General features: G+C 32.5%; 1 protein-coding gene across 3 annotated transcripts in view; it reads right to left on the reverse strand.

The window, feature by feature from the left end:
* Nucleotides 1-678: 678 nt before the first annotated feature.
* The window catches only part of KIF18A (kinesin family member 18A), a 76,267-nt gene continuing 54,169 nt past the window's right edge, over nucleotides 679-22,776 (reverse strand). For all 3 annotated transcript variants that reach the window (XM_045557709.1, XM_045557706.1, XM_045557708.1), the window contains 4 exons: nucleotides 9,088-9,535; nucleotides 8,057-8,164; nucleotides 3,233-3,342; nucleotides 679-950 (listed from right to left, as the gene is read on the reverse strand). In XM_045557709.1, coding sequence (XP_045413665.1) covers nucleotides 868-950; nucleotides 3,233-3,342; nucleotides 8,057-8,164; nucleotides 9,088-9,535 — 749 coding nt within the window. In that variant the 3' untranslated portion in view covers nucleotides 679-867. The remainder of the gene's footprint in view (nucleotides 951-3,232; nucleotides 3,343-8,056; nucleotides 8,165-9,087; nucleotides 9,536-22,776) is intronic.

Raw genomic sequence — 22,776 nt, forward strand, 5'->3', positions numbered from 1 at the left:
GTTCTTATGCTGCATAAAATTAAAAGTGCATTTAGCTGAATGTTGGTTATATTCAGCAGATAAGTAGGCAAAACAAGGCAAGTGAACAACATTAAAATAATTAATTTGCAACTCCATGCACTTGCTATAGCAGCAGGAACTATTAACCACTTTTTCTCATTACCATTAAGAAATCTATGGGTTATTTTCAGACTTGGTTCTGGTGCCACATATCATGATCTTACCTAAAATACAAATCTACAAAATTCACATTTTATATAAAATAATACTTTAGAGTATGTAAGAGGTAGTAATGAAACAGGAAAACCAAACCATTTAAAATCAACATCTTTAATATATCAGGTAGCAAGGAAGAATATTTTATTCATGACAACTACTTAAATAATATTTACACCTTTATGGGCACATATATCTACACTTGTACATCAAAGTATTTTTGGAAAGAAAAGTCATATATATCATTAAACTAATGTATAAAAACATAATAGAAGACCAAATACATCCTGGGCCATAGTTTTACCACTTCTAAACTCTTATTAAAAAAAAAATGGTAATTTAACTCACTATTGTCTTCTAAAATGTACTATTAGACTTGTAGCATAGTAAACTAAGCTGCCACCATCCTGACTTAGGGATTTTTAAAGGGTAACAAATATTTAAAAAACTTAAAACATAAACTTTTCTGTTGGAATTTCATATTTGCTTGGAATGTAAAAGAAGAAAACAAAGAATTTCATTTTCTTCTTGCTGAAAGTTTTTGGGTAAACTTAGTTTTAAGATGGGTCTTCTTTCAAAGGTTTTAAATACATTTCGGAGAGGGTACTGACAAAAAGTTGATCAATTTCATTTTCTTGACTTTGAAGTGATTTATCTTAGATTTCCTTTTGAAATGTTTCTTCCAAATTTTCTAACCATGCTTGGGTTTATTTTACAGATGTTTCTTTTATATTCTAGAGAAGAAAAACAAAGATGCATAAATATGATAAAAGTATCATTCAAAAGGCTTTCACCATTCAATTTATATTTATTAAAAATTATAACCATAGGAAGAAAAATTTACACTTGAAATTCGTACTTGTTAATTAACATAATTTAAACTATAATAACAAAGAGACATTAATACCTTTGGTTTACAAGTTGCTCACCAAGTTTCTCTATATTGCAAACTGAAGTTTCAGTGAATGAGTGCACACACACAGACACGTACCAAGCGAAATCATGGAGTAAACTACTACCTACATTCACTTTCTTTCCTTCTGACTAATAAAAAGACTTTATTTCTATAAGCATTTGCTCCCTTTCTTTCTTACATCACCAATTTTTCTCATTTTTTGGATTATTTCCCCAGGGCTTTTAAACTTCCATATTTTTCCAATTTAAAAGTATCATTTGCATCTAGTACTTGCTGAAGGGCTGATTGTGATCCCACAGTCCTTTTTCCTTTCAATGTCACTTCTCAAATGTTTTTCATTTATGCCCATTCTTCTGGTTCATCAGCTTTCAAAATGATTCTCTACTCAAAATGTGGCTACAACAGATTGCCACTGACTTTTTTCAGGGTCCATCTAATTGCTTATTCATTTGGTTCATCACATTAGGTTTGAGTTTTAGAGACACACATTTCTTATTTCTCTAATTGCTCATTCAACAGTAGTTACCTTCTTTCCCACTGATGGCCCTTTGGGTTTTCACTTGTACATTGTTCGTTGGAAACCTCAATAAAACACATTCTAAGGAAGGCAGTCTCTGTTCTCTCTTACTTTTTTCTGGTGTGTACTTGGGCATTTTCATTTGGATATGGTAATGTATATAAAATATTATCTTGCCTTACAAACTATTACCTCTTTCTAAGTGCTCCATTATCCTTAACAACACATAATCTTTTTATTTTGCATTAGTCCTTTTTTCTCTTTGGCAAGCACTGTGGTTTAGTATCATCACCCACTTTTTCCTCCATAGTAGATATTTTTACTCATCTCTCTTTACACGTGACATATTTGATATATTTTACCCTATACTTAGACAATGAGAATATTAGAAAAATTTCTATGATTTGAGAGTTTTCATAAATTATTTGGTCGTAGAATTATGATATCCTGAAGAATTTTTTCAGGAGTCCATTGGGGCAGTACACATCTATACACACTGTTAAGCATTACTGAATACAGTATGTTAAACCAAATAACCATAGTAAATTTTACCTTGTTTTCTGATTTTTAAATTTGCACGAAAGGCATTTCCATGGAACTTAAAAAACTGCCACTAATTACTAGAGGAAGCAAGCATTTTACAGATATAGTTTGGCAAACTTATTGAGAAATTTTATATCACTCTAATCAAAGAGCATTGACAGGAAAAAAGTAACAATTGTTTTCATACTATTCTTAGAAATACTTGTTATCATCTCATGAGACCCCTTTAAATTCCACCTGATACAAGTTCCTTTAGAGAAAAAACAAACTGGATTTTATTGAACTTTGTATTCATCACAAGACCTAGTACATGGTGAATGCTTACTAAACGAATATTTTCTTAATGAAGTCTTAGGAACTGTAGTAACAGAGAGACAGAATTCTGGCCATTGAGGCCTGGGATCTGGTTGGCATGATATACTTCTAGTTTAAATGAAGTATTCAGTTTTAATTTTGTTACATGAACTCATGTCATTCCCATATGCTGTTGAGGGAATATAGTTACCTCCATCAGTATCTTTTCCAACTTGCCAATGGCAGTTACAATATGACTATAACTAGATATAGATTAGAGCCTGGGCAATAGTTACACAAATGAGTCAAAGGCCAAATTATTAAAAATAATAAGCTAAGAGAAAAATTTCAAGTGGGTATAGTTTATTTGTAAAATAAACTTATTACATAATACATTTAGTTAATTACTTCAATTATTAGCTAAATTATTTACCAATTTTTCTGCAATATGAGGCAGTATGGATAACAGAAAGGGTGTAGAATGTACAGTTGGGAAATCTGGTTCTAAGTTCAGGCTCTACCATAATAATATCTTTGTCATCTTGGGTATGTGTATTTTACATTTACATTTTGTCTCTTAAGTTTTCTTACCTACAACATGTGGATAATGACACTTGTTCTATCACATAATAAAGGTGATAATAGATAAAAGTAGATTCTTATGAAAATACTGTAATAAATATAAAATACTAGATGTATGTTAGGTAGTCATGTCATTAAATATCAAATTAAGAGCAGAGACATACCTATTGTTGGTCTGTTTTCTTGTAAATGCTTATCACTTGAATTATCTTGTCGAACACGCTTGGCAAATCCAGAATTAACCTCAGCAGTTAATGAAGTATTTGATGTAGAACTTGCGGGAAAGAAATTATTTAAGCACTTTTTTAATCTAAGTTCTAATTCATATTCTATATGCAACAATAATTAGAGAAATAAAATACAAAAGTATTAGGTTGTGAAATCCCACAGAAGTAAGTGAAGGTACTAAATACATTTTTAGCTTACAGAGAAATCTAGCTGTGTGTGATTTTAATGATGTTTATTAAAATTGGACATTATGATTGTAGGTGTATGTAACAATTCTGTGGCAGAATATTACCAGGTTGCTCTGCTGGAATATAAGTGAATACTATTACTCAAAGTGTAAAAGGTAAATAGCACATAGTCATAAGAGGTGAAAAATCAAGCTCATGTTATAAATTTGGAGGAAGAACCCCAATCTGAAAAGCATAAACAAATGAGATTGTCTGAAAACCTAATTTTAAATCAAAGCATGGTAAAAGATTGAAAATCTTTCTTTAATTATTACAATTATAGAAACTGAAATGAAAAGAATGACCTCTTTTAATTTGCTCTAGCTTCAAAAATGTAATGACTCTTATATTGTTAATGGGTCAAATTTCTAACTCAATTTGAGTTGACAAACTACTAAACACCTATTAATATTATGGCCTTATGTTACAGGATATACAAATAAGTAAAATACTAATACTCCCTGTCTTGAAAATGTATACAAGGGACATATAGTGGAGATGAGGAAAAAATAAGACAGAACCCACGAAATAATATAAAGTAAAAACATAGTGCCAAGGTTTTTATTCTATAAGGAGCTATAGATTCCTGAGTTTAGAAGAAGAAAGAAAAATGGAAAGTTTTGTGGATGTGATGAGTTTGATCTGGGCCCTGAATAACAGTAATCCTTGCTAGCCCTAAAGAGGATAGAGTTTTAACAGGCAGGGCTGGGGGCTGGGTGGAGGATGAACATCCTCCTTCCACACTGATTCAAACAAACTAATTCTAGGGAATTTCCGACTAATAAAGATACTATACAGTAATCTCCTCTTATCCACGGGAGGATACATTCCAAGACCCCTAGTGGGTAGCTGATATCGAGGCTAGTACCCAACCCTGTATATATTTTTCCCTATACATATATACCTATGATAAAGTTTAATTTATAAATTAGGCACAGTAAGAGATTAATAAAAATAATAAAATAGAGCAATTAGAATATAATATAATTAAAGTTACGTGGATGTGGTCTAATAAAAGTTATGTAAATGTAGTCTCTCGCTCAAAGTATCTTATTGCACTGTTATATAATCACCTATTTTCAAATGTGGTTGACCACCAGTAACTGAAATCACAGAAAGCAAAACTGCAGATAAGCGGGGACTACTCAGTTGTAGTAATGAAAAAGACATAATTTAATAAGATATAATCATAAATTCTATGCACAAGTAACATACGAATTACAGTAGCCCCCCTTCCTAAATTGTGATAAATAAAATAAATTGCTATGATTCTGTTTTGAATATTAAACATCCTTTTTTTTATAAAGTATATATCAGCTGTCCAAGGCAGAAATTCTTTTTTGGTCATTTGGTGAGTTTTGTTTCTTCAAATATGAAGATCAATGTTATCGGTTACTATCAATAAATGTTATCTTTTCTTACAATTTATCTTAAAGTGGTCTTTATTATTTTATGGTAGGATTCTTTGATTGGTTCCAGGACCTTACTTTTGATGCATAGCATGCTCTTATTTGAAAAATTAGGCTTTTGAATAAATCTATTCGATTAAAACTTCTATTTCTAGGAATAAAATCTAACCTCAAGAAAAGAAATTGCATATTTACATATATGTAAAATATACTCAAACATTTTTAGAATATCCAGTGCTTTTGGACTCTGATACTTTTTCAGGGAGAAAAACTGATGAAAAATCACTAAAATAAATATATATGGAGTCTCCCCTTCTTTATTTTTTAAACAATATTAGAATATATACACACCTAAATAGTACATAAAGCTGCTAAGTGGAAAATACCAGACTTTATTATTCTCAAGCTCATGCAGCTTTAATTGGGGAAAAGGAAGATTTTTAAAAAAGTAATTATGTACATTTCTAGCATTAATCTCTTTTAACCTTAGCTAATGGCAGGATCTAATTATTGGTACCAGAGGGAATGTAATAGAGCAATTAATAGGCTATAAGACATCAAGTTAGTTTCTTTATATGTCCTTTTATATTATTTCACAATATTAGATACTCACGTAGAAGCCCTTTAACTCATCTAAAACCACTCCAAATATTACAACTTACATACCTGGACATTTCTTTAAAAAACATTTCATTTGATAATGACTTTGTTATGTTTACATTTAAAATTTATTCTTAGCTATAAAATTTTGTCACATCTTGGTAAACACAATATGCTATCAATAAAGGGAACAGAAAAAACACCAACGTTAATTAATGGAACAAATGACAAAATTGTCAGATTGTAAATTAGTAATAAGGTGGATGAAACAGATGACGGTGGTTAGCTAGGCTCACTCATGAAATAACTGACTCTTATATGTAAACCAGACTAACTGCACAACTCAAATTTGTGCCTCAGGAAAATACAAATTTGTAAATGTCATGGATAGTCAGACACATTTATGAAAAATGAATCCACGAATTTTCAATTTACATACGCCAAGGCTCTGCTGTACTTTGTTTTGGAGGAGCAAAGGCAGATCCTAAACTCACCTATGAGAAGACACTCGAGGTAGCACAAATAAGTGGGGTTATTTCTAAATTGATTTCCTCTAGCCCAGATGATAACAGGTCCATGGTGGAAAATAAATTTCAAAAGCGTTATCTTAAGGTTTTATACTTTTCTCCCCATGATCACATGACAAAGAAAAAGAGGTAGAGGAAGTAAGATGCATTTCACATTTATTCAGTATATTTAGTCAGTGCATTTACTTTGCAGGAGATAATGGATGTATCATGGACTCCATGTCATATAACTCTGTATATTTAAGACTTTATCTCTGGTTTTTAGTTGTTTTGCTACTATTTATCTAGGTATGTTTCTTGGTATATTAATCCTGCTTGTGCTTTGCAGCACTTCTCAAATCGTGATTCCATATCTTCTGTTAATTTTGGAAAATTATTAGCCATCATTTCCTCAAATACTATTTTTCCCTATTCTTTCTCTCATTTCCATTTGAGATGCAAAATACATACATTCTGGACCTTTTAAACCTGTGTCCCATATGTTTCTTTCATTCTTTTCCATCTTTTTATCCTTTTGTGCTTCAGTTTGGATATTTTTCTATCAACCTATCTTTTAGTTCACTAACACTGTCTTCTGCTATGACTAATCTGCTAAAATGATTTATTGAGTTCTTAATTTCAATAAATTCTATCTTTTCAGTTTTAGAATACCCCTGTGATTCACTTTAATAGAATCTGGTTCTTTGAAAAATTTTCTCTTATCTATTTTATTGAAATTAAATGACTTAAATGTTTAAAATTCCTATCTAATAATCCCATTATCTACATCACTTCTGGATCACTGTTCCTCTAATTTGTTTCTTTTTGTTTTCCTCTTGATTTTTAGTCATTTGGTCCTGTCTTCTGGCATATTTAGTAATTTTTAAGTGCCAAACACTGATATAAAAAACTGTAGAGGCTCCAGATGGTATGTTCTCCCAGAGATGATTTAATTTTCTTCCAGCAAATGGGAAGAGTAGAGCTCTTGATTCAATCAAGGATTGAGTTGGTCTAAGGTCCGCTTAAGACTTTCAAGAACTGGTCAATTTCCAGTTTGCCCTTCAGGGATCTCAAATAAAACCCTGGGGTATTTAACAGGGCCTCTTTTTCATGATGTTCCCTGAACCCCAATTTTTGTGTCAAAGCCCTATAAGAATGTCAAAACTCTGTTTAATACTTTAGAGCCTCTTGGCGGTTACTTTTAGCTTGGTTTCTTAGCCTTTTTATTCCACAAAGTTTAGAACTTGCTCAATACTTTGAGGATGATTTTGTTTCCCTAGCTCAGTGAGACTACTTATAGTTCTAAGCTTGTATTTTCTGTTTGGCCTCTATGGCCTTATGGCATGAATTGGCAAATGCTAAGTGAAAAAAGAGGCAGAGCAAATCTGGCTCTCTATATTGGAAAATGCGAAATGGAAAAAAGAGGCAGAGAAAGCCTGGCTCTCTATAGCATGTTTCCCTTTTCTCTGGAATCTTAGACCCTCAAGTCCTTGCTGCCTTGGTTGTTCTCTAGTGCCTTCAAGCAGCTGTTGTATTTTATCCAGATTTTACAGTTGTTCTTGATGGGTGGCCTAATCACAAGCTACATTTTCATAGTCAGAAACAGAAGTCTCTTCAGTCATATTTTAGTCATATATAAAAATCCATTAAAACAATGTGATTCTGAGATGGAAGAAATTCAATCATGTCTAAAATGAAAAATAACCAAATGAGTAAATATTGTCACCCGAGGTTAAAATTAAGAGACACTTTTTAAAGCTAGAAGACTTTTCAATTTATTTTTAACAATCTGAAATATGGAATACTTTATGTAAATATCAAGTGAAATACTTGAACTTTTTAAAGATCTCCCTTTGAAAACATAAATCCAGTACCTCATTCAGAGCAATTTACCATAAATATGCTTAAATATGAATTGACAGTCTACTTACAAGAAATAAAAAAGAGCTGTAGGAAACAAAATATCAAGATGACCTTATATAAACATAGAGACTGAGCCAGTTCATGTTTAATTGTACCTTGTTAATTTTCGTTTCCTTTTGGCAGCAGCAGTCATCGCCATGTAGGATGGCACTATGCTTGGTACAGGCATAGAATGCTTAGTTGATAATGAAGAAGGGTCAAGCCTGTGTATTAAATAGTGAAAAATACGAAAGAATAAATTTGATTTATACTATGGAGAAAAAAGGGGACAAACATTTCCATAATTAGAAAACCATTTGGTATTAGTGCATAAAGAAAAACATTCTTCTATACTACAAAACTTCCCCTGTTTGTCCTGGAGTTTCCCTTTTTCTTTTTAATGCCATAGATAGAGTTACTATTAAGAAATTTTTGCATTCCCAATGGCATAGAAAAGTAAAGGAATTTTTCTTCCCATATTTAGATTGGGTGTGATTATGTACATGAAATGAGAAGGATAGGTTTGCTTCAGAGTAAGTTGAGGTTTGCTAAACATCAACAGAAACTGTGGAATTTCCTTCAGTGAAGATATTAATGAATAATAACAAATATGATAATCCTTCAATGATGGCTTGTATTATCTAACTTCGGAGTAAGAAGAATAAACTAAATATATCTTAAGGTCTCTCCTAGCCTAATGAGGGTCAACTGACTTAAGATATCAAATTTAAGACTTTAAAATATTGTGTTAGTCAGAGAGAAAGATAATTAAGATTTAATGAAAGTAGGGGGGTGGGGGGAGGGGATGGAGGTATGACTACATGGTGAGTGCCAGGCGCACTGTCTGGAGAATGGACATGCTTGAGGCTCTGACTCAGGGGGATAGGAGGGACATGGACAACGTATATAACCTGAGCTTTTGTACCCCCATGATGAGCTGAAATTAAAAAAAAAAAAAAAAAAAAAAAGATTTACTGAAAGTAAAACACTGTTTTGTAATCAAAATAGCACACACACTTGGTCTATGAAATAGACTTCAAATATAGCTAAAAAAGAAAAAGAAAGCCAATAGTTTAAAGGCTATATTAAAAAAAAAAGAATTGGCATTAATAAAAAAAAAGAATTAAAAAAAAAAAGAATTTTGTACCGTTGTAAAATGTTTTTGTTGTCATTTGGTAGTGATTCTTGCTCAGAAAATTTACTCTTCAAGCTCCTGGTGACTTCACATATAGTAAATGTTGAGTCTAAATCCTCCTGTTCACATTCTGTTCCCCTGTTAAGATGGGTATCTACGTCACACAACATCTTCAGAGAATTATTACTGTTTATATTTGAGCTGACAGCCTGAAAACTTGTAGTATGTGATGATGATTCCATTAAGGTCACTGTAGATGGATTTTGAGAAGTTTTTCTACAGTCTTCCGGAGTATACACAATAGGTTGAAGCTCTTTGCTGAGAGAATCATTGAGCTGCATACTTTCAGACAGTGTGGACTTTTGAGTATGTTGTACTCTGAAGGGAGAAGGCATTAATTTTCTCCGAGTTCTTTTTTGTGGAGGAATTTTAAGCAGATTAGATTGACTTGAAGATGTGCCTGTTCAACAAAATTAAAAAGCTGCTCAATATCCTAAACAAGAGGTACTTTTATATAAATTGATAAAAATATGAAAGAAAATAAATTGGAAAGGAAAAAACATGGTTCACAGCTAAACATTTTAAATAAAATTAATAAACTCATTATGAAGAGATTCTGTAACAGAAAATAAAAATAAATTGCTAATATCAATATTAATTTACAGATACAGCTATCTTGAGATATTGGGTAATCAGAAAACAAATTTCCAACCAATTCCAACAAAATTCACAAGCAATTTCCAGCTTTCACATTTGATTTGAGTTTAAGATAATAAAAAAGTACTCAACATTTGTAGATACAGAGATTAACACTTGCTGTACTGTAAAATGTCATAAGTTTATTACTAAATGAGTAGAAGCCTAGTCTAAATTAATAAGAATGTCAATAACCAGTAAAATTCCAGGTGAATGAAGGAATTGTATATTATGATGTCAGGTATGTACAGTTGGCCCTTGGTAGCTGTGGGTTTTGCATCCATGGATTCAATCAACTACAAATCGAATATATTCAGATAAAAACAAAAAATAAAAATACAGCAACAATAAAAATACAAACAAAACTATATAACAATTATTTATGTAGCATTTACATTGTATTAGATATTATGAGTAATCTAGAGATGATTTAAAGTATACAGCAGGATGTGCATAGGGAATATGAACACTTTGCCATTTTATATAAGGGACTTGAGCATCTGTGGATTTTGGTATCCGTGGGGGTTCCTAGAACCAATGCCCCCATTCCCAGGGTACTGAGAGACAACTATAACTAATTAAACATTCTAGTTGTTTGTCTCTTGTATCATACATAGCTTATAGTATTGTAAAAAATACATTTAATAGCAAAGATAAATAAACATAATTCGAAGAGCTCAGAGTATTTTGACCATTACTAATCTGCAACAGCAAATCTCCCATATGTCAAGAGGTTACCAAGTTTGATGATCTTTCCTCAGTGTTATCCTACAACTTATGTAGCTTTTCAAAATTATACCTCTACTTCTCCAACATCTGTGTTATTATTCTCTTCTTCCTCTATGCAGGAAACATATACATTTTTCTAAGGAGCCATATTTGACCCTACAGTTATCTTATTCTACACACACTCTCATATTTCTAATTATCCTTTTACCATTGCCTTCTTAGTCACCTAGGTTCCAAATAACTAGATTTTTTACCTTTTCCATTTCCTTTGAATTTCCCAACCTCTACCAATCTCACTTTTCTTACACTTACATTTAAAATATAATTCTGGTCATGTTATCTTTCCTTTTTTTTTTTTAAGATTATGTTGTTATCCTTCCAATTAAATACTTTTAGTAATCTTTAAACAGAAACATAACATCCAGACATTTTTAGTAGGGGAACTCTTGGTCCTTGGTCCAAAATTAAGAGGCAATTTTTTTCATTAGAACTTGAATTATTAAATATCACAATACTAAATTTAGTATTTAATGCTTATTATTTAAAAACACAAATACCTACAAAGTACCTTTTATTAATGCCCAAAATAATGAATTGACTACATATGTAAAAATAAACCTGATCAACTCCAGTGTGCTTGTCTTACATTTTTAACTTTTTTCTGCTCTGCCTACTTTATTCTGGTAAACTTTTTGGTGCTTGATATGAAGTGCCTTTGCTTAGAGTTACAGTCCATGGAAGAAAGTATGATGTGTATGTCAGCCCATATTTTTAAATCATAAAGTAAAATTTCCAGTTGATATTTATTTATTTTACTACATAATACTAACTTAAATAACACTGAAAGCAGAAGGAAATAAGTACTATGTATTTCAATAAAGCAATTCAATCAAGTTAGAAAATACACTTATAGCAATCACCAATAGTACATGCATTATTCTTATTATGTTAGTTGACAATAGACTCTGCTATGGCTAGGTTGACAATTACCCTCTAGGAAATACAATTTAAAAACAGGAAGAAAAATATGATCTCTGTTCTACTAAGGAATTTTACTTTTCTGAGAACTAGATAAATGAGATCCAGATCTTAAAATAATTTTCCACTCCCTTTAACATGACATTTGTCAAATTTTCCATTACTAGATATTTTTATACTAATGCTGCAGTGTAAAGACAGTTACTTTTCTCCACTGTGCTGCTACCACCAATTTGGTGGCTATTAATAGCTGGAAGATTAACTTCTTTTCCCATGAGAGGCAGCAGGGGTATGGAGGATAGAAAACTACATCCAGGATAGAGAACTGAATTGGGAGTCAGGAGACTTGGATTCTATTTCTGGCTCCACCAATGACTCGCTGAGTGACCTTGGGCAACTCACTTAAATAGTGTGGGCATTAATACCCCCTAGGAAAAAAAGATATTACCCTTTTATGTATAGGAAATTTTCTAAGATTAAATGATAAAAACACTTTAGGTGCAAAGAAAGGCTCTGGAAATACAAATATGCTTCAGTTGTTAGCATTACAACTTTCACCTGAAAAGTTATAATTTACTTTCTAATCATTAATAACTAAAATTCACTTCTCTCTAAAATAATACATTTCAAACAATGTCTCACTTTCAGTTTATCAAATAGCCAGTTTATCAAGACTGATGATAAAGTGTAATATAAACCAAAAGTATCACTAAAATAGGCATATGTAAGTGTTATTTGCAAATACAGATTTCATAATGACATTCTAAAATTGAGAACACAATGGAATGTGAAATCTCAAGTGGTAAGGATTATATAGAGTCATTACTTTTTTTGCACATATCTAGAGGGGATAATCTCTGGGAGTGGTAACTGGGTATCAAATTTGGTATGATCAGACTGACTAACAATTTGTCAGTGAAAGGAATAGTAATGTCACAATGATATATCTTTAGCCATAATTCTGCTCTCCTGGCAGGCTATGATAAGCTGAAAGAGAAACACGGAAATATGGTAGTTAATATGGACTAACATACAATTGTCTTACTGGGCCTAGAAGAAGAGATGCTACAGACACATAGCATGTATGAAATACAAATCTAAAGCGTTTTTTTCTTCTTATTCTCTCAATTATTAAATTCAGATAAAATAATAAGAAGAGGGCAGAAGGCAGATGGTCAATTCAGGACTGCCTAGGCTTACTAGTTGCTAGGAAAGATTCAGGAGATAATTACAGCAAAAACAAAATTTTAAAGTTTAAATAAAAATTCAACAGTCAATCGTTTGTAACTATAAGTATAAAAGGATAATGACTCCACTTATTAATGAAAACTAAAAGAACACAATAAACTGGCATTTCACTCTGAATATGATTTTTAGACTATATAATTATATAACAAATAATTATTCTCCTTTAGCTAAGTTAACTAATAGAGCACCTTAAGTGGGAATGGCAACTGGAGAGTGTTGGGGTGGGGTATCAGAGTTTAACAGGCTATAAGAACTATTAGATATGCTAGGTTTATGCTTATAAAAGAGATTTGCTGTACTTTTCCATTGGAGGAAAAGGGTATATAGTTAAGTTTCCAGACGAGCAGGAGTGGGACAGCTGTACAATTTCCCCTGATTCAGCTTGGGAAAATACTATCTAACAAGATTCCATAATTCTTGTGCCTACCCAGTAGAAGTGATATAGAAGGAACTTGAAGGCAGACTACAATTCCTTTAGAAAGTTTCCATAAAATGAGAAAAGGAATCATGGAGTTGTAGGCTGTCAGAGCAAGGGACCCTAATAGATGATGATAGTGAAATACCCTAGCAATGTGGGTGCTACACAGTGGGGGACAGGAAATTAAAAATGCATTGCTGTAAGGCATGCTGTTGCAAACTGGGATAGGGAAGGTTGGCAGCCACTTGGGAGGTAGCAGGGCTTCTCTCCAGGGTCTATCTAAGGAACGAGCCCAGTGCATCATATACTTGCGTATAGGAGGTAATGGGTAGCAATGTATCTTATGGTTTCTGAATGATTTTGCTATTTCTATATCATCTCTTAGGACTGTAGCTCCCCAACATGTTGTAAGTGTACTGCATTTCAGTTACTCTGAATGGTTATGACCCATGGGATATAAGCAAATAGAACTTTTGCATGTTAAGACATGTAAATGAAAAAGATCACTACTACTATTTTGAATCCAGGATCAATGTTTGTTTTATTTATGAAAGGAAAAAAAGTTGCAGTAGCTATGGTACCAGAGTACCATAGCTGCATAAAAGGACTACACCTGCATAAAAGGAATTCACTGTTCATCTAATATTTGTTAAGCTCCTGCCATGCTAGTTAAAGCAGTAAATACGACAGTTAAGAATTTACATTTTTGGGGGAAAAAGGCAGATGACAGTAAACAAAATAAATTAAGATGATAATACATGAATTGTAAAGACAATAAAGCAGAGAAATGGAATAGAGAGTGATGGGAGATAGGAGGGGTGTTTTAACTATGATGGCCAGGAAGGCCATTCTAAGGATAGTATATGTGATCTAAGACTTGAAAGGCTATGAAGGAGCCAGCTCTATGAGATCTGGGGAAAGAGGCAGAGAAAACAACCTGTACAAAAACCCAATGAATTTGTTGAGCTGAAGGATGAGAGAGGAGGCTAGTTTAACTGAAGTATAGTAAGTCAGAGGAAGGATAGAAATGAGAAGAGGCTAGAGAGATCAAAATAGGCCAACTTATGTTAGGATTTATGGACATGATAAGAGTTTGGATTTATTCCAAGTACAAAGGGATATCTGTGGAGGATAAATAAGTATGTGATCTGGCTGAATGTTTAAGAAAAGGATTGTTTTGCTTGCTGTGTGGAGAATGGAGTATGAATGGACAAGAGGGGAAACAGGGAAATCAGTAACAAAGTTATTGCTATAGCTCAGGCAAGAAATAAGAGCTTGGACAAGAGTGGTAGCAGCAATGGAAAGATGTAAGAAGGATATTATACTTGAATAATCAAATAAATTATATAAAGTAAATCCACAACATACTTAATGACATCTATATGTGTGCTTAGCTGCCTTATAATAAGAAACAAAGATACGGAGTTCAATGGAGCAGTATATATTCTACACAAGTAAGTCAAGAGAAATTGACAATTCTCGATAAACCCATGAACCATTTACACATGTGTCATTCCCTAAAATTTGGCACTCTTTTATTTAGACATCCCTTTTCCCCTACCCCCATTCATCAGGTTAGAGGTCCTGTACTCTATTCAAGAGCTCTGATCCAAGTAACTGCAGGAGTCTTGGAATCTGCCTCTTTCCCTCTCTAGTTTAGATGCTTATACAGACTTGAGGCAGCAGAAACTCTTTGGGGTTTGAGGATATGATTTCTCATTTGGAGATGATGAGTGTTATTATCATGCTGAAGTAGGAAAAAGGAAAAAGGGCAGTAAGGATAAGTTGGAAATGGTTCTAGAACAAGAGTGGCAGACAGAGAAGGTATTAAAAATGAACTTTGGCTCCTAGGAAGTTGTACAAAGGGCAATGAGAAGGTAAGATTTAAGTTAGTGGAATGATGTGGAAAGGGTATCTCTTTTTAGGCTAGGCACCTTACTTTCTCTGCAAATTCATCTCAAATTCATGCCAAACAACTAAAACAGATTTATATTCAGTTCCCGGCATAGATATACTGTGATTTCAGATATAAAGTCTAACTGCTTCTCCCCCCCCATGTGTAATTTTGGCATTCAATTCTTTAAAAAGGAGCCTATGTATTTTAATACATGTTTAGTGAAGGTTGAAAACGCAAAATGTAGTCTTGTACTGAATGAGTTTTGACCAAAGAATGTACTTGCTATCAAAATCTTTTCTTTTTGATACGGGAGAAAGTTAGAAAGGCACTGAATACTTGAGGAATTTCTCACTAGAAGAACGAGCACTTAGTTGCCTTCTTCGTGCATGTCTCATTTTAGAAATACCCATAGTACAAGAAGACGTATGAAGGTTAACTCTGCAAAAGTTTAACTAAGATGATAACCTGAGCAGAGGCATCTAACTCCTATTCAGATTGCCTTTAAAATGACCCTATGATAAAAACAGGAGAAAACTTGCCCTACTGTTGGTAATGGGAGAAGAGTATGATCTGCATATCAGAACATTAGAGGACTTTCTGAAGGATACTGCATAGCTAGGACAGGAATAAAGGACAGCATGGAGGAGAATAACTTGTAATATTCCCTATCCTTCATCCATCAGTGCTACATGAAGGAGTTAAATAAATGACACTGGCAAATGTCACTAAAGTCCTTTAAATTAGGACCAGGGATGATGGCATAGGTAGCAGGGGGCAGAATGGGTGAGATAAGGCTATGGGATATAGTAAAATGGCAACATCTGAACACCAGCAGTAGCACTAAGAAGCCCTAAAATTCAGTCCTGCTGCTTCAGTGCAGAAAGAAACACTAAACAGAAAGCACACAACCCTGTGGGGCTAGCTCCCATCACAGGTGGCCATACCACACAAGGATGAGATGCTCTTGCGCAGAGAGACAAAATTTCTAGCTGAGACTACCTGTGGCTCTGATTCTTTTCCTATACTCCCTGGGCTGTTGGGTATGTAGACAGGAATATATTTTTCTCCCCTAATTTCCCAGGAAAAAGCATACTTGTAATAAGCAAACAGAAAACTCTTTGGACCTATAAAAGCAAAATACAAAGGAATGGCAGAGCTGGCATACAAACTCAGGCCTTCTGACAATCCAGATACCAAACCCTTCACCACCACACGATTCCAAGCTCCCACCACAGAGATAATGAAATCAGTCAGGTAGCAGCCAAATAAAACACGGAACATTCACAGTTACACCGATATTTAAAACAATGTTTTACAGATTAATTGACGATATAAAAAAATGTTCATTTAGTGAAATATTTATATTATACAAAGTTTATATATAGCATGATCCCAATTTTGATAAAACAAAACAAAAAATAACCAAAAACAAATTAAAACATACACACAGAAACCCCACAAGCAAAAAAGGGGGAAAAAGTCACAGAAAACACAAGGAAATATGGCAAAATTCTTCAAAATATTAACACAGGTTATAGCTGACTGGGAAAATTCTGAGTGATTTTATTTTCTTCTTTATACAGTTGATTACATAACAAACATATCCTCTTCTATGAAGTCACAAATGATAAAAATTTTAAAAAAAGAAAAAGAAACAATGTCTGGGGTGCGGGGTAGAAAGCCAATAAAAAACCAGCCCTTTCAAGCCTCAAAAGATTTCAAGAACTGAAGGTATGAGGTTATCTCTGAAAGCAGAGAGTGGAGGTAAAAACAGAATTGACTGAAAGTCTGTATAAGGAAGTCGGATCCTCAGATTCTCTTTACCCCATCACCATCACCTACACTGCCAAGTGACTGCTCCTTTGTTACCCCGTTAAAAGGCATGAGGTTTTACTTTCTGGACAGGTTGCAGACTGGTGCCAAGATACACAGCTGACACCAGGGGGATTATGTAATTCCTTGATAATTAATGAATGTATGTATGTAGATTTTCCTCCCACATCTCTGAAATACTGGTAGCAAGATTTATATACCCCCTAAATGGGAAATCAAAAAGTTCTTTTTATAGGAACAATGAAAATAAAAAAGATCTAGGTACTGACATTTGCAGGTTCCTCGAAATTGACTAGCTTTCTGGAGATCACTATAAGGCAAAGCTTTGTTTAATCAGCGCAATCCTAGTCTTCGTAATACTTACACATTAAAAGTTTAGGAACCGTTTAAAAAATCATATTTATATGATGCTTTAAGGCATGTTATATAAAACTAAAAATGTGCATTTCAGGATAAAGTCGTTAGTGATCTACTCATCTGTTCCTGCATTATGGCTACAGATTCCTGCTTCAAAAAGTTTGTTTACTCTAAGTCCATAGACAGACTTAAAAATGAAGTCAGACAAAAACAGTTTGTTGAGACTGCCAAGTTTTAGAAGCCTCTCAAAAGACTTAAGTATTGAAACCACTTTTAAAAGTAACTGTGAATGCAAGCAATGAAGTAGTGGATTAGACGGAGAAGGAATACAAGTATTTAGTAGTACAGTTTCTAAAACAGTGTTACATGGATTACCATATATGTACATTAATATTCATGTATTTGTGTATTGTATAAAATAGGCTGTTAATATAAACCATAGCTTAAAATCAACAACGGTGAAAATCATAAAAAAAAATAGACTTAATTTGCATGAACCACTAAATTACATTTGCTAAGTGGCTATAAAAATTATGAATATTTGGTGATTGCTTAAGTGGTTAATGAATAAGTGAACAAAGTTTGGATGTTCATCTGCCATTTGCCATCTCTCTCCCAAACTTCAGGGATTTTAAGGAATATAATTGACTAATGGCAGTGTAATACAAGCAACAAACTGGGCGTGTTGACTTTGATAATGAAATATAGGAGAATCTGATGTAGAAGTATATGAAAAAGACCTTCAATAAATTGAATGCCTATACCTCAAGAGAAACATTTAAAAATGTATTTATTGGCGGTATTGCTCTTTAAGCTATTTAAGTCTACCTGTAAGTACAACCAATAAAAATACAATATTTGTATCTTTACAATATTTTACTTCTTAATGAAGTCTATCCCACAGAATCTGGCTGAGGACTCTGAAATGTTTCCAGTGAAAAGCAGAAAAAAAAAAAAAGAGAGTTGTTTCATGTCTATCTTCCTAAAAATAGTTTTAAGAAATGTGAGTATATTCTTACTTTTAAAAAATGTTTTTAATAATCTTTTATTTATCATAAGATTTTCCCTAAATAGGCTCTAGAATTAAATGTTGCACATATAATGTATGTATAAATATAAGGTGACATTACATATATGTATTTTATATACTATATACATGTCACTTCTTACCTGATCTTACTAAAATACATTAGCAAGACCAGGGAGGAAGAAATAAGGTTATGGTGCAAATGAGCTAAATCTTCATCTCTAATAATTTAGAAGTTATAACATCTAAATATTGATGAATCAAAAAGCAGCAGTACAGCGTAGAGCGCATTGTTTAGAAATATCAGGTATATTAGCAGAATACAATTCATTCATGTAACAAGAACAAAAAAATAAAAGAAAAAGAAAAATAATTGTATTCCCTAAATTTTTTGAAATAAAAAAGAGAAATATTAGGTAAACACTAAAAGCTTGTTATAAGTCATCCAACATATATTCCAATAAAAAATAGAAAAAACAGATTGGTTTTATATCTATTTTCCTATGGATAGTTTTAAGAAATGTCATTATATTTTTTCTTTTAAAGGATTCTTTTAATTATTATAACAAATGTCTTATTCAATAAATGGTACTGGGAAAATTGGATATTCAAGATGGATTAAAGACCTAAATGTAAAATCTGAAACCATAAAAATTCTGGAAGAAACTGTAGGAAAAAATTTAGACTAGGACTCCAAAGGCAAATATAGCAACAACAAAAATAAATGGGACTTAATTAAATTAAAAAGTTTCTGTGCCACAAGGGAAATAATCAACGGAATAAATGGACAACATACAGAATGTGAGAAAATATTCACAAACTACACATCCAATAAAGGGCTAATATCCAGAATCTACAAAGAACACAAACAAGTCAGCAAGGAAAAAACAAATAATCTCATTAAAAAGTGGGCAAAAATAAATGAACAGAGTTTTTTCAAAAGATATACAAATGGCCAGTAGACATACGTAAAACTGCTGAACATCAGTAATCATCAGGGAAGTGCAAATTAAAACCACGAGATACCATTTTACCCCTATTAGAATGGCCACTATTAAAAATGAAAAAATAGATGTTTTTATAAAGAAGTGTCCTTAAATCAGTTAATTTTCAATGACAAGTCATGTCTAAATAATTTTAAACCAAATGCCTGGTTTCACTCCATCCCTACTACAAGAGAAAAGCAACTTAAACAAAAATGTTTCCTAGTAGCAAAAAATGAAAGGCGTAAGTAATATAAACTCTTACTTATTTTATGATATTCCTATATCATAGTTATTTTGTAATCTATATGCATTTGTTACTGAATCTCTACTTTAAAAGTTTGGCCTTAACTACTAATTAGTTACAGACCACCAGGCAAGTGGGGATCATCTCATACATGGAACCAGAATTTAGTACTAGATGGTCTTAGTGGTCATTTAAAATTTCTTATTTTATAATTTGCCACTCACAGTAAGAAAATGACATGCTCAAAGTTATAATATCAATTATAGATATGTCAAATATAGATCAAATATAGATATATCAAATATATATATATAGAGAGAGAGACAGTGGGTGTGACATTTCCTGTCTTCCAGTTTATTGCTCATTTGCTAGGTGGAAGTGAGGTAAAGAAACTAAGCAATACAAAGTAATAAAATATAATTGACAAAATGGAGACTTAAAACATTTTCTTCACAGACCCCAAATTATGAAAAGGCAAAATACCACTTCATCCTCCCAAACGATATCCTAACTATTGTTACTGAAAAGAGAAAGGAAGTGGATGAAATATGAATACCTTTATAACTTAAAATTGGTTTACATAAAAATTAAAAACCATCACGAATAAGAGGGAAAAAAAGAAGAAAAAATACATATATTTGGCAAAGGGTTTGGAGCTCGAATATGGGTATGCATGTATATATATGTGTAAGTCTATCTATTTATCTGAAAGAACTCTTGCAAAATAAATAAGAAAAAAGATAAAAATATGGCAAAGGAAATGAACAGGTAATTAATTCAAAACAATTACAATTAGACAAAAAGCATATAAAAATGTTCACCTTCATTATACATTTATGATGGTAGACTGTACAGTTATAGTAGCTTTTTAACTCATATAAAATGCTTTAAAATGTACATAGTCTTTGATCTAGCTATTCTACTTCTAGGGGCTTAGCCTAAGGAAATAATTAGACAAGTTGCAAAATAAATACTCATACACAGATGTTTAGTGGAGTGTTACTTGTAACAGAATAAAGTGAAAACAAACAATGTTCATTAGTAGGGGATTAGATAAATTTAATATACAGCTATTAATATGACTTAAATTCATATTTGTTGGTAGGAAAATGTATCTATAACAAGTGGTTCAGTGAAATAAAGCTGGTTATCAACTGTATGTATAATGGATACCATTGTTTTTGTTTAAAAAAGCAAACTATATATGTATGCTTAAAAAAAGTCCAGTAGGCTATTAAAACAAAATATTAATATAAGCCAATGGAAGATATCTTATTTCTTTTGCCTTGACTTTTTGTCAAATTAAAACAAACATTTATTGCTAAGATAATAACAAGGTTAAAGCACTAGTGAAAGGAGCAAAACACAAAAATGAATTATTGAAAACGTCATTTATGTCAATGATATTACAGTTTGTTGGGAAGAGGGAAGGTATGGTATGAAAAATTCTATGTTTTAGAATAAAAAAAAGCCATGGGAATCCAAAGGAATATGTGCAGGCAAAGGAGAGATGATCCATTAAAGAGAAGGTTTGGTCAAGAAGGTAGTACTTGAATTAAACTCTCATTGTGGAGAACGATTTAATACTTTGGGATGTGGAATGGAGGGAGAAGCAGCAGCATTTGAGATTGATGGAAAACTTGGAAATTGCAGAGTCAAGAAACAGAAAGCATGTTTAAGAGAAGGTTGGGGTCCCAGGTGCCGGATCAAAGTGTGTCTGTAGCTTGACATTGGACTGAGAGAGCCTTTGAAGGTTCTCCTAAGAGGTCTGCACTTTATTAGGAAAAACACTTTGGTGGCAGTGTGAAGGGTAGATTGCAGAAGGAATAGATAAGAGAAATGGAAACTAGTTTAGATGTCACTATAATTATTCATTTTTTACATAAAATTTTCTCAAAATGTTTTAAAATGAATTAAGGAACATCATTCTTTCCTCTCTATTTTAAATCTCTACAACACAACTACTAACTAACAATTCATGTGATCTCTTAAGAGGAGTGGGGTCTATATTTATTTTTCAGCCTTTGGACATATTTCACAGATGGTTTTTTTAAATAAAGAGACTAGATAATTTATCATTAATGAGTTTAGAATCCTCTCTCTTAAAAACTGGGCAGGCCTTTGTGTGTGTGTGGGGGTCATCTTTTGATGTGCCATATCATGTGTACTGAATGATTTTACCCAGAGGAACTAATTTATCAAAAGCTTAAGACTGCAAACGTTAAAAGATTTACAAAGCTGTACGTTAGTGTAAAAGCAGAATGCAGTACTTAGCAAACATGAGTCACAGGCTGCAAAGCAGGGTTCATGACAGGGAAGCATTGATGAATGGGATTAGAGCTAATTGAGGTTTGGTACAAAATGATGGCAAGGATTCGTCTTTTGCTAGCACTTCTGTTAATATGTATGTAAGCAGGTATTCTGGGAAACCATGCTAAATCAAAATTAGTTGGCAAAGTTCTAAAGTGAAATCAAGTATTAATATATGCATTTCAATAAACACTTCTAGGCTACAAATGATTGATACAATTACTGTACTAATCATAAATCTGGATTCTTTTTAACAGCCTGTGACTCACGAAATTCATAGTTGCAAATGATACAGGTGAATGCATTTTAACTATTTACTAGATATATAACCTTAAGTTACCGCTAAATTAACCAAACTATTAAACATTTCATAATGCACTTATGAGACACTATTGTAGTTATTGTAATAGTGCCTATATAGGTAATATCAGCTATACATAAAATATTATTCTCTCATGTATTAAAGAAGTACTATAGTCATTTAAATTAACCTAGCAGTTTGAGTAAATGCAGCAACCATAATCTTTTGATATTTGTCTCTGTGGGAAATAGCATATACCATGTTTCCCTCTCAGTATCATTTCCTCAGTATTCACACTTACTTGTGTTGGAAAAAAGGGACAATGCAAAGAACCTTTTAATTTACAGCACTATTTGCGGCTACAGATGAATAACTAAATACTGTCTCATGTACATGGGGACTAAGGGTCAAACAAAATGTATTTAGGGCTACAAGCATGACTTCCACGTCTACTGGTAACAATGAGATTTTATTGCCAAAAGGGGAAAAATACAAAAAATTTAGTTTATAAACATTTCTGCTGCTTTATACTTGTAATATAGGGAATTAGTATAGAGATTTACTATTTTTTACATGAAATTTTGTATTCAAGTAATTTTACGAAATTGTATATTTAATCAAAATATCTGTACTATAAGAAAATGGCTCTACTAGTATCTTTTCTTTTATTGTGCTTT

The sequence above is a fragment of the Lemur catta genome, chromosome 7 (assembly GCF_020740605.2).
Source record: "Lemur catta isolate mLemCat1 chromosome 7, mLemCat1.pri, whole genome shotgun sequence".
Lineage (NCBI taxonomy): Eukaryota > Metazoa > Chordata > Mammalia > Primates > Lemuridae > Lemur > Lemur catta.